The 13562-nt window shown below is 39.0% G+C and overlaps 1 protein-coding gene across 3 annotated transcripts in view; it reads left to right on the forward strand.

Moving 5' to 3' along the window:
- The window catches only part of CDK6 (cyclin dependent kinase 6), a 135601-nt gene that overhangs the window by 56106 nt on the left and 65933 nt on the right, over window positions 1-13562 (forward strand). For all 3 annotated transcript variants that reach the window (XM_040076794.2, XM_040076953.2, XM_040076863.1), the window contains exon 4: window positions 1302-1469. In XM_040076794.2, coding sequence (XP_039932728.1) covers window positions 1302-1469 — 168 coding nt within the window. The remainder of the gene's footprint in view (window positions 1-1301; window positions 1470-13562) is intronic.

Here is a 13562-nt window from a genome sequence, read left to right on the forward strand (position 1 = left end):
ATAATATTTTCTGTATTAATGATCAGGAAGCATTACAAGAAAATAATAATTTTGTATTAAATTATTTAGCAATATCTCTAAAGCCTACCTTAAAAATGCATCCAACTTAAACAATATTATCAAGCTGAATGTTTTGTGCTATTTTTACACCCATGTTGAGATATAATTCCTTTCAGTAGTGTGCCTTGAATGTTTACTTGCAACATGCCTGAGTCCATAGAGAAGAGCAAAGGCAACCAACATCAAGTTACCTTTCTTCTCTTTTCTTTTTCATGCCATGCCCTTCTCCAGGATCATTTTGGTTATGCTAATGACAGGATTGGAGGACACTCTACTGCATGGATTATGGAAAGGGCATGTGCCACTACCATACACAGAACAGCAGTTTCAGGAGCTCAAATCAGTTGCATGCAGAAAATAAACTTCTTTATCCATTTTTTTTTCTTTCTTGTTGCAGCATCTTCTAGTAACTGCCTGCTCCACAAATAAAATTTTCAAGTTGACAGTATCCCTCTAATTTGGAATGTAGGGGATTTCTCGTATTTGGTTTTGAGTCTGCTGGTTCATTCTTTTCACATTACTAAGATTGTCAAAACATGAGTACAGATAAAATAGTTTCTTCAGCTGTAGAAATGTCATGGAAGATTGTATCACTATAACAAAACATAAAGAAGAACCAGAATTTTGATTATTACACTGTTTTAGTGCTAAAGTTTCACCTTAAGGTAGTTTCTGTCCTATTCAGTAAATTCTATACAATAGGTTTTGCCAAGTGAACCTTTTCCCTCTATAACATTAAAAAAATAAATTTGTCCTTTAACAGTTTTGCTGTTTGAAACAGGTCCTTGTGCCTGTTAAAGTGAATGATAAAATTTCACTTCACTGCAGCAGGACAAAGCATAAGCTAGTGAGAATGCAAAGTGGTGTGTGGTTTAAAGTTAAGAGAAAAAAACTGCTATGTATTTTTCTTACTTGGACAGCATTCATTTGAAGTTGTCCAGGGATTTAGAGATAAATTTTTGATAATTTTTTTCAGTATATTGATTAATCTTTATGCAACTGTTAATCTACCTCAGATGATTCAACTAAAAACTATACATTAACTCGATAAGGACATTGGTTCAATTCCATTCGTTCTAGCAACATCCTGTCCATTTTATATTAATAGTTGGTTTTATCTCCTGTGCACATATTTAAGTCAATATTTATTAAATTAGTTTTTCAGATTATGACAGAGGATTTACTTGTTTGCCTGCCACCTTGTCTTGATAACTGCATATTGATTTCTTCTTTATATGTAGGATATGATGCTTCAGCTGTTTCGGGGACTGGATTTTCTGCATTCTCATCGTGTGGTGCATCGGGATCTGAAACCCCAAAATATCCTTGTAACCAGCAACGGGCAGATAAAGCTAGCTGACTTTGGCCTTGCACGAATCTACAGTTTTCAGATGGCTCTTACCTCAGTGGTAAGTTTCTGAAGGCTTTTATTATTCTTTTAACATGGCAGTATGAACCATGTCTACAACTGAAGTTACTTGTGTCTCTGAAAACAATTGATTGTCAGCCAGGATTGATTATGTTGTACAGGTGGTCAGTCACTGACTACTGGCTCTAAATTAAATGGTAACTGATTACAGGGGGCTAAGTATGTGCTAGTTTTCTGAAACTCCCGTCAGTCAAGCTTCTGCAGTGGTACTGACTTCCTTTGTAAAATAAGACAGACAGGTATAATTAAAGTTTCTGAAGTATCTATTTTAAGATAAAGCTCTCGGTGAATCCCAGGTAAACCCCCCTGAAAAAAAACCCACAGAAAATGTGAAAATGCTGCACCATCGTGGTCTGATTTTCCACCTCTGTGAATATGCCTTCAGTGCTTCCTTCCATATGTTACTGTATGATTCCAAATAGGGTTGTGCTGGAGGGAGCTCAAGTGGATTTGGCAGCCAAAATCACAGCTGTTTCCCAAGCCAGCTGTTGAAGAGCACCCCCAGTATCACCAGGTCTCCTGCCACTGTTGCCCCTCTCCCACCAGCTCTCCTGGTTGTCCTTGGCTCAGACATGAGCTCACTTGCAGATTTAGCTCTCTCCTCCATTAATGCTGGAGAAGCCCTGCCAGCCTCTTGCTTTTTGACCCCATTTCCACGCTTTCTGGCCCTGCCCCCAGAATCAGCTGCTGTAACTTGGCACAGCATCTCTGGAGCATACTGAAGAGCTGCCATGCTGTGTGAATGTTGGGTATCTTTGGAGTTTGTTGCCTGCTCATGAGGTTTTTTGTTTCTTTTTTCTATTCTGAATATCCCAGCTGCCATGACAGTAATTCTTACGATGAAGACAAAAAAGGCAGAACTGCTGAAAAAAGAGACTGAAAGGATCCACTTTGCATTTTACACAAATATTGTAAAAATTAGCCTGGCTCATGTTGATAGGTGGCAATTTGTTTTTATTACTAATTTGTGCGAGGGTCTTCCCCTTGTCATGTGGTGTAACTATGGACATCTGACTTCAGAATGAATGAAGGCAGGAAGCAACAGAGAATGATATCATCTTGGTAAACATAGGGAAATATCCTTGTCACATAAAACATAGGTAAACCTGTGATTTAGGGCTAGTTCTTTCTGAAAGAAATTGTCTGTAAGATGCAGTCTAATCCAGAGGTGAAAGAATCTGGCTGCTGAGATCAGGGAAGATTGGTCATAGAACTCAAAACAGAAGAAAAGGAGAGAAAGATTCTTCCCAAATTGCTCTTATTTTGTTTCCCATCTACTCGTCAGTATCAGCTTCAATGAGTGTTTCTGTTGATGCATAAAATCATTTAAGCTAAAGATTTCCAGCAGGACATTTTTGAAAAGTTCTGCATGAAATGAGGAAAGATATCTACGGAACTGGGCAGGAGTTTTTCCATGACCATGTAGCCTTCTTAGGAAGGAGGTTTAAAACACCCCAAAATCTACCACAGCAAAAGAGAACATGGCCAGGATTGCTTTGTAATGTACATGTATCTAATACTTGTGTGCTGGAAGTCATATGTTAAAATCCAGGAGCTGGTACTCTTGGCGCTGCTGTGAACAAGAGGTGTTCAGCCTAAGGGATTATGCACATGCAGGTTTGTCTGTGTTCAGATAAGCATCCAAATGTCATTGCAACTAAGCTAAAGAGTTTTAAAACAGTTGAATTTATTCTGTGATCAAGGATAAGTCAAGTATATGGACATAGACATAAGTAACAGCTTTCACATCTAAAATGTAGTGTGTCATTATTTTATTTTTAAAAAAATATAAAAACAGCTTTGACCATGGCCTTTTAAAGTTAAAAAACTAACAGATTATAATTAAATTAAAACAGTTTTTAATGTTTTTAAACCGTTTTTAACATCTTTGAAATAAACTTGTGTTTGGGTATGTAGGAAACTAAAGGAGTGTATTGCTTAGAATGTGATAAATGTGATATGGTTTAAATGTCAGTCTTCACTGCTCCTACAAACTGATTGCAGGTTAGAAACTTACATTAAATGTGTTTTAGCAATCAGTTTTCCTTTTCTGATTTTAACTCTACCTTTGGCTAGCTGCATAAGTGTGCAAATGCTGGGGTTTTTTTTTTACCTCCATTGAAATTTAGTAGAGGAAGCACAGTGAAACAAAACAGCTCCAAACCCCCAAACTTCTGGTTTTTAAACATAAAGACATTCTTGACTTTACCATCCCCAAAATAGTCTAATTTGCAGTTATATTCACCAGGCAGTGAGTAAACTTATGGACTTGAGCAAGACCAGCTTGTTTTGAAACGTTTGCAGAAAAAAAAGTTGCGTTATCAAAGACAGAATATATCTATACATATATCAATTAATAAAAGTCACAGCTTGCAAAGATTTGCTTTGGATAGTGATACTGCAGACAGCCCAGTGATAAAAGACTATCATTGTGATCAATACAAGGGCTCTGCAGCGTTTCCTTCAGAGGAGAAGCTTACTGCAAGATAAACTACAAGAATCATCTTTTGAAGTATCAGACCATTCCCAAGATGCATCCTCATTCATTGTTTGCAAAGAAACTCTTCAGATGCCACAAAAAGGGCTTGCCATGAAAGTAGCCCAGTAAAAACTGATCCAGCCCAAGAACTGTGGGTGCTGCAAATGGTAACTTGGAAGCAGTCTCTCTGTAACAGCCGGTTATTTACACAATGCTGAAGAATCCTTCTGGCAGACTGGTAGTCCAAGCATATTGCTGTCATTTAAAGAAACCTCTTGATATTTCTGTCAGTGAATGAATAAAAGATTCAAAGTAATGTTACGCAGGCTGGGGGGGGCGGGGGCAGGGTGGAGATCGCTGCTCCCAGCTGTGTTCAGACTGAGACCTGATACGAGTCTGAAATAAAAGCACTTGAAAGAATGAGGTTGGGTGGGGGTGTCTGAGATGGCGGGTAGTACGGCATGCATTTGGTTTCGTGCAAAGTTGGACTCTTTTCCAAGTGTTGGTCTTGGCCCTTGGGGAAATTTTGAATAGGTTTTGTGATAACAGAGAAGCTCCATAGGACAGAGGTAGATTGATGTGACTGTAATTTTAGAGTTGGATAGCAGAAGCTAATGGACTGTCACATTTTTCCTGGTGCAGAAAAATGGGTGCTCAGTTCTAACTTTCTGTGAGCAAAGGAGCAATTGGGTCTCTGGAAAATCTGAAATTGTATTATCAAGATGGAATAATCCATTTATCTATTTCTGATGACTTCTGACTTTAAAGAAATTGAAGTCAGAGAAAGGAAATGAAGCTGAATCATGGCATACAAGAATGTTAAGTGAGATAAGTGCATGCAGTTGTGATGAGAGCATCTAGGTGGAGCTGAGGTTATCCAGCTCTTAAAACCTGGCCTACATCAGGAACTTGAGTGAAGCTGGAAAAATGTTAGTGTTTGTAACACACTTATAATACTTTCTTTGAAAACGTGTGCTTTACCTTAGATGTCAGCATGACTTGAGGGTTTTTTTTTCCCCCCGTGAAATGCCAAGAAAATTGGTTTACGTCTTCCTTTTTTGAAAAACACCACTTGTTTTCAGATTTACCCAATACAGATGGGAAAATACATCACTTTCTTTGCTGATGCTGTAAGCTGTTGAGTACTAGAACCGACTAAATAGATTTTCTGAAAAGAGAGGACGCAAAATATTCTGCAGTTACTTTCAGTAAATAGTTTTAGATTATGCTAGCATTTTATTTGAATATTTCTTCAGGATAAAAACTTTCCATCCATTTCTGGCAGTCACTTCTGCACAAATGGTTTACATGTCACATCATGCAAGAACTTGGATTTCATTTTGTTGGTATAGTAGCAAGGAAGCATAAAATAATTTTCACTAACGGGGCTTACTTTGTAAAAACAAATATGTAAGTTAGTTACAGCAACAAAAACAACACCAAAAAAATGACATAAAAACTCTCTTCCAAAAGAGAATGAGTACTTCTCTGTTTCCTGCTCACTCTTGCATTGTAATTTTCCAGTAGATGCTCCCCGTTAATAAATAATGTAAAAGTAATGCTTGTTTGAGGCTATATGATTGGTGAGAACCCGGACAAAGAAATTTTTTTGCTTTGCCTTGTTTTTTGTCATTTTTTTCCCCTTTTTTTATGGCCACCTCTTCCGAGTCTCTTGCGGGTCAGCTTTAACCTGAGATCCATTGAGGATCCCTAAATAGACCTGATTGAGCAATCTGCTAAAAGCTCACAGTTGCCATCAGACATCAGAGGAGACCTATGGAAATTAGGCAACCCCCTGCCACTGCTTAAACTAAGTGTTGAAGAGTGTCCTAAAGAAAGCAGTAAAATCAGTACAGTGATACTTGATTTCATCTCATGCAGGATTTAAGAAGATCATAACTCTTCCCCCTCTGACGGGTGGAAGTTGCACTGTTTTGTTATGCCGTTCACCGTTGTGAGGAAGTGCATCACCTGAGGTCTGGGCCCTCATCTCCAGTTCTGTCATTATGGTGCTTTTGTCTAGTCCACCCAAATGTCCCTGGAAAGGAAAATTAGACACATACAGACATCCAGTGGATCAAAATATGTGGGTTTGAGCTTGTCAGTGCTGCTGCTGAGAGTTTGTTGCTGTGTAGAAGTACAGTGAGATCAATATTGTTGTCATGTTTAAGGAAAACCTGTCTTCCCTACTAATACACTGTTCTGCATAAAAAGTCCATGTGTCTGGCTTTGTGAAAAAATTGGTGCGTTTTTCTGATAATTTAACATCTGGTGGGATCTTTATTGCATCCTCCCAACACCCTCTAGGAAGGTTATTTCCATCACATAAAATGAGTCATTAATCTCTGGAGTCATATTAAGAATGAAAATCCTGATCGGCACGTTGACTGTAAGGTCTGCAGATTACTAAAAACATTTTAAGATATATTTATGATGACTTGACTCAGATGACATGTTCACTAAGAAGACCCAGATTTATATGAAAGTAACGATGATGAAACAGATCGTTCAGTGTTAGAATATTATTCAAAGGGCAGTATGGAAATACACATTAACAAAACTAGGAAATCAGAACTTTCTTATTCATTTACGTTTTAATCATATAAGATAATTTTCAAAACCAACTTAACTTTCATTGTGCATCATTAAGAACCTTTAAGTTTTTAAGGCTTGTCTGGAAGAGTTGTGCAAGCTGCTCTCACAGAGGCAGAGGATTTATGACAAGGTCTTTACTTCTAGAGATATATTCTAGAAATAATCTACAGGCACTGTTTCACAGCATAAGTAGATGTAACATTTCTAATGCTGCTGAAAGGGTGGCCCTGCTTTTGATTGCACAGTTCCATCCCTTCCCTTTCTTTGGCATTAGTGGTTGTTCCCTTGCAGGCTTGACTGAAAACAAACCCTGTATAAAGTAGTTACTAATTTTCAAACATGCAAATTACTGCGTGGCCAAATGACAGAGCACTGACACACAGGGGAGAGTGAGCAGGACGATGGGGTCATCCACTCCCTAGACACCACCATCTTATAATGTTGGAGTCAGTTATGAAACCACATCTGAAGTGTTCAGCTGCGGCCTCGAATAACTAAACTAACTCAAAGGCAGAAATGTCCTTCAAAACTTCACAGCTCGTGCTGACGTACGCTGTTCTGAAGGTGTTAGATGAACCAGCCAGCTGCTTCATTTAAGGCTTTTACTGTATCTGACTGTAACAAAACTTCTGAGGGCATCTGTATCCGTGTTTGAAGTATTTTTTACCCCCACGTTGCCAAGACTTGCACTCAGCGCTCTGTGCTGTTCCTCTGCAGCTGATGCCAGGACTCACCCTTGAGACCTGTCAGGAATGCAGGGAATGCAGCCCTCTGCGCTGATTCAGACCCAGGTTTATCATGAACCATAAAAAGCCTATCTTTTAATCTTTCAAAGAAAGTAAATTATTTCACAGTAAACAAGCAAACTGGCTTCACATGAGAATATTTTCTTTGCCCTTTTCCAGAAAACCCCTTTCCAGAGCTGCAGACATTAGAATAGAGGATTATGTGAGCATAGAGGTTGTCCGCACTGAGCTGAGCATGTTTTGCAGCCCTGTAGCTGCGCCAGTGCAAGCCTGTGGAATAAATTCACCTCATCATGGTGAAAAATAAGGGAAAAGAAGGGCAACTTTGAGCACAGTTTATATCAGAAGAAAGTTTCGGCTGGGCTGGACCGAAGGTTGACTATGTGCTCTATCAAAGGGTTATGTTTGAGTGAGGATGCTTAGGAGGGAGAGAAGAAACAGCTTTCAGCAATCAAAAATATAGCAATTTCCAATGCTGGCGCTTGTATCTAGATCATTGTCTATAAAAATTACTGAAGTATCCATCTTTCATAAACTAATCTGCTTACTATTTGAACCATTTCTCCTCTGGGCTACAGTTAACTTTGGCACTGTAAGGAAAGCTCTTTATTTTGTTTTAAATCTGACACCTGATATTACTTAGGTTCCTCTTAATTCTGCTTTTCTGAGGCATTGCCTTTTCACCTCATAGTGAAATTTGGGGCCATTTTGCAACAGCACAGTTCCATTGGTGCAAGAAAAATATGTTCAGTGGAAATAGGCCTTCACATGTTGATGTGAGGATAAATTGGCATGTTGTCTCCTCTCCTCTCCTCTCCTCTCCTCTCCTCTCCTCTCCTCTCCTCTCCTCTCCTCTCCTCTCCTCTCCTCTCCTCTCCTCTCCTCTCCTCTCCTCTCCTCTCCTCTCCTCTCCTCTCCTCTCCTCTCCTCTCCTCTCCTCTCCTCTCCTCTCCTCTCCTCTCCTCTCCTCTCCTCTCCTCTCCGCTTTCTTTCATTGATAAGGTACAGTAGATGTTAACAATGGTACAGTGCTGCATTAGAGGTTTCAAAGAAATATCTGGTGAATAGACTGTAGGATGTAGAACTGACTTTATAAGAAACAGGCTGTGCTTAGTCTCCTAAAATAAATAGGGGCAGAGGTTGTAAAAGGGAGAAAGGAAAGGAGAAGATTACTGCTGCATATTTTCTCTATTTTATAAGAGAGCATCCTGCTTTTGTGTGACCATACTTCTGTCTCCTGTTTTCAGATGTGAAAATATGTGGTGCCTTTCCCCCACCCAGTGATTTACATCTTCTTTGTACTATTTTTTCTGTTGATTTAAGTGGCTCTGTTTTAAAATCTACTCCCAGAGATAATTGAGTGGGTTGGATTGTAAAAACAATTTGATTGTTTGACAAGGTCTCTCCGTGTGTATTTACAAAACTGTTCCCACATAATTTTAAACCGTCCTGAAGCACTAAAATACAGCCTCAGGTTATGCTCTTATCAGAGCACATTGAATGAGCAGGCATGAGCCTGTTTGGTACTTGAATGTGAGACATCCAGAGAAAGAGGTGCAGACCAAATAGTGTACTGTCCTTGGAGCTCCTGCTACTCCAGCGTGAAGGCAGTCTGTACAATGCTGATAGAAATGCTCTTAGGCATTAATGCGTAATGAACATGATCCCTTGGCACTTCTTTGCAGTGGCAAGGAAGTAACTGTAAATGTTCTCTTCACACTGGCTGAAGTCCTGCTGTAGAAGGCATTTCTAATTGAGAATTCCCTTGTACAGGTACAGCCCAGGAAATTCCTCTTAGCCTAACAATATTTAATACTTGTTCAGCATTGCTGGTGTGGAATTCTTGAGCTCAAAAGGAGAAGAGCTGAGAAATCATCTAGTCCAGTGAAACAAGTAAGATTGTTCTCTGTTGCATTTCTAATTTTTTGCCCATAACTTCAGTGTGCCCAGAAATAGAGTTTCCATCACTTCCCATGGGAGCCTGTTCTAAAACCTCTGTATAATCACTTTCAGAAAGTTTCCTTGGTGTCCAGTCTACCATATCCTATTCTTAATTTAACTCAATTACGTTCCTTGTTATTGTATGCTAAATGGTGGCAGATGACTAATGCCTTGTAGTTGCATTAAAGAGGTCAGTTACCTGTGGCTGTAATACATTCATCCTTACAAAATGTGATAAGATAATTTGATAAATGGTGGAAGTATATTAGCTAGGCAAGAAATATAAATGACTTTGAGAGGGAGCATGGTGAATTTCTCTGATGCAAATCGGCAAATTTCGATAACTGTGGTAGTCTGTTACAGTTCCAAATCTCTGCGTTTTCCCTTCAAGATTTGATGTAAATGATATAGTCAGCTTTTTCAGAAATGCACTTCATGAGTTTCACTTGTCTTGGAAACAGCCATCAGCAGGCCAGAAGGGTGGCATAAATGTCAAAGCCAAATTCATTTTCCAAAGAAAGAAATCATGAAACTTTAATGAGACAGAGCAAATAATGAACATGGTCTTCAAAACCAAAGGAAGCTACAGTTTAAATAAGGGTGATAAAAAAACAGTAAGTTAAGAAGAGATTTAAAAGAGAGACCCTTCACTAAAGAAGCAGAAGTACTACCTGAAAATTTCACAGGTAGGAATGAAATGATCTGAAAGCAAGAACTGAATCCTTGTTGGGACAGCAAGTAGAAAAAGTCCAGATGGAGTGGGGACTGTGGTTGCAATGTTCCTGATCTGGAAATGGGATGAGCCTGGTAAGTCACGTCAATAAATGACAACCAGCCTGGTCAGGCCTTCCATGAAACAGGAGATGCCCAAAAAGCTTGGACACACTTGGAAGTAGCTAACAAAAATAACCTTCAGAAAGGACTTGAGCAGAAAAACCAGCACACGCAAGTATGCAGGAACAGACTACTGTGGAAGTAAACACCTGGACCTAAAAATGAGCCCATCAGGAGACTGTTTTTCATTTTGTTACTTTTTGTGCATCCTGTAGACTTAGATTTTCCCAGCTCAAATAATAGAAATGCCTGCTGAAAATCCCACGGATGCTTAATTCAACATTGTACACTATATGTATAGTGAGGAAAAGGAACAGAAATGAGACTTCTGGTAACCTTTCTAAGAAGCCCAGCTCTGTCGGTGCTTCAGAATTTATATTTGGCCTCAGCTGCTCAGGTCCACTATAAGGCCATGATACAATATGTCAAGGACAGCCATCAGTCTAAGCAGGATTGGATACTGAAAGGTTCAGAGAGGAAAAAAAGAGAGACACCCAAGGACACTTGAATTCGTACAACAGACAGATACCACAGAGGCTGACAGCGGTGGGGTTTTGTAATCAAGGTAAAGGAAAGAAATTGAAAGGACTCTGTGGTTCTGTAAGATTTGCCATGAAGATGGAATATTTTCTTATTGAAAGGAATCAGAAGATGATACAGTTACAACAGAATCTGCTTCTCTGAAACTCCAGAACAATTCTATGTTTAAAAGACAATGGAAAAAGAGATTCTGATCAGATAAACTACATTTGTTTGTAAGCAGCAAAAATACTATGGTTTATAAAACAGGAAAAAGTCAAGTAACTGCCAAGATTAAGAAACAGTTCCGTTATATATAAGTGTCTTGAAAGATGACTGCAGAATGCTTCTCAAAAGTATAAAAATAGCCAGGACATCTTAGTATATATCAAAAACTCCCAATATAGTTCAGTAAATTGCACATGACTGGAAGTCAGACCTTGGAGGTACAAGCAGGGGCTTGAGTTTTTGTTTAGGTCTGTTAGGGGAATAGCAGTAGTTAAAATTGGTCTAATAACTGGTTCTATGAAATACACAAAACTGTCATAGATTAGTTACTGAATCAGACATGCTAAAAAATTAAGCAGGAGATTCAAAAATAAAATTTAAAAGGATTCTAAAATGCACAGTTTTTCTCTAATGCAAGAATCTGTAGAATTCAAGTGTGAATCAGAACGGCTAAAGGAGCAGATAAATTAACCATAGCATTGAATTTTGCTATTTCTGTAATGAGCGCGAGGGAAACTTGTTCTACAGATGCAGTTGGTGAAGATAGGCTTTAAACTTGTGATCAGCATGGAAGAGCTGATCTGTGGATAATTTGTTTGCAGTCAGCAAGTTGTTCTGCTCTCCAGGGCAACTATCGTAATGACATCGGCATCTTGGTAGTAGCTTTCCAGTAAAGAAGACAAAAATAGTTAAAAAATGGAATGACTGCATACTATGTGAAGACTCAGTACATTTTGCTTTTAAAGTTAAGAGTGATTTGAAACAGGATCAGAGTTTTTATCGTTTACTGGGACTGAGTGACAAAGAACAGATGATAAAAAACCAAAACAAACTAGCATTAAGAAACATGAGCAATTAATCTACTAAGCACAGAAACAGGAGAAAACTGATGCAAAAAAAGAGGAGGGAAAACAACCACCTGCAAGTTCATGCTGATTGAGTTCTGAGGTCATGTTGTGGATTTAAATGAGGAATAACGAGAGTAGGGACTTTCTGCTTAGGAAGCAGGAGATATTTTTTGATTTAACAATGATATAGGTTGTACCATGTGGGCCCCATGCAAGATTGTAACCATGGAAACCTGCCATGTAAACAGCTAGTTCATTGTTCACCAGGAGGGAAAAAAAAAAAGTTTTGAGGAAATATGTTGAGAAAGAGATGTGCTTTCAGCTAGTTCTTTGGTTTTACCCTTAGCTATGATTCAGAAATGACTGCACCATATTTTTATGGCTATTATCATCCAAACTTAATATCCTTATCTTAAAAGAATTGTTTATTACAGTGAATAAATAGTACCCTTAGTGCTGTACTATTTGCTTTTCACCTTAACTGTTAAAAGTATATTGTGTCAAGCAAGTCCAAAGGATGGGGGGAAAAGTACAATATCAAAAAAAATAGGAGGCATTTCAGAGCAAGAGTTCTTTTGCTGGGACAGGAACAGTTGAGTAGCTAGTGGAAAAGACAGTCCACAGTATTTCTTTCTCTTGTACTGCACAGGTTCTTCTGCTATACTTAGGGTAATTAGGGTAAATGACCTGGGTTTGGAAGAAACAGTTTTACAGCATTATTCCTAGCACAAAGGCTCTGAAAAAGTGTATATTCTGTTGTGCGGAACAGGAAGAAAAATACTTAGTGGATGATGAAATGCTTCCAAAAGAGGTCTTTTACTTTGCATGGACAGTCTGTGTCTGGGGGAGTTTCCACTGAAAACAAGAAACTTGCAGCTCTGCAGAACTGTCAATTCCACAGCCACTCACCTGTACTGAGCATTAGACAACATTTATTTATGCATTTCAACATTGCAAAATGATTTAAACTGAAAAGCTGTATAAGTTAACGAGAGTCAGGGTTTTTAATTTTCAGTGTTGGAAATTGTCCTTATGTGTTCTTCTCCCTTCACTTACCACTTTTCAAAACCCTTTCAGAACTGTTTCTGTTCATACTGGGTACAAGTCCTCGAGCTTACAGTTCCATGGAAGTATTGACTCAGAAACCTGACAAGTCTGGATGATGATCAAATCTTATGCCACTCAACAAAATCCAGTTGTTTAGAGTTGCATCAGTCTTCCCTGTCATTTGTATGAGAGAAAGCTTGAGGACGGGACAGATTGTGCTCCTTGGTGAAGCTCTGATTGCAACATTAAGTGGAACCATGAAAAATATATTGCAAAAAATCCACATCCTCAAAAGATTTTTTTATTCTCTTTTCATGTAGTTTACAGAAGGATGGATGTTTATGGCTTATCCACTGGGGCAGCTGGAATGATCCTCTGCTCTATGAGAAGCTTCCAGGCAAGAGCGTTACGATACATGAGATGAAAAGTTTCTTGGCATGTGGAATTTAAGATCGTCCCTGGATAACACAGTGATGATAGCAGATGGTATTAGTCTGGAAGTTCAAGATGAGACACAGAATCTACAGGGAGTGTGGAGAAACATCAGGTATCAGTGAAAGAAAGATCCGGCTATGCTTGTTAAACTGTTCCACATTTCTGGGCTGGGAAATCCCTTCTTAACCTAGAGGAAGAATTTTATTCGGTGGAGGGCATGGAGAAAATGGAAAACAAGTGCAGAATATTTATGCCATGGTTGTACAGCCACGAAGTGTCTTCCCAAAAGACATTTCCAGCTTGCTACTGTATCACTGAGAGCCACGGTGAAGCGCGCAGCTGCTGGTGGGTTTTGACCTCAGCGCGGGGAAGCCTGTCAGGCAATTCTAGGTGGTAGCCGT

The sequence above is a fragment of the Hirundo rustica genome, chromosome 1 (genome assembly GCF_015227805.2).
Source record: "Hirundo rustica isolate bHirRus1 chromosome 1, bHirRus1.pri.v3, whole genome shotgun sequence".
NCBI classification, from domain to species: Eukaryota; Metazoa; Chordata; class Aves; order Passeriformes; family Hirundinidae; genus Hirundo; species Hirundo rustica.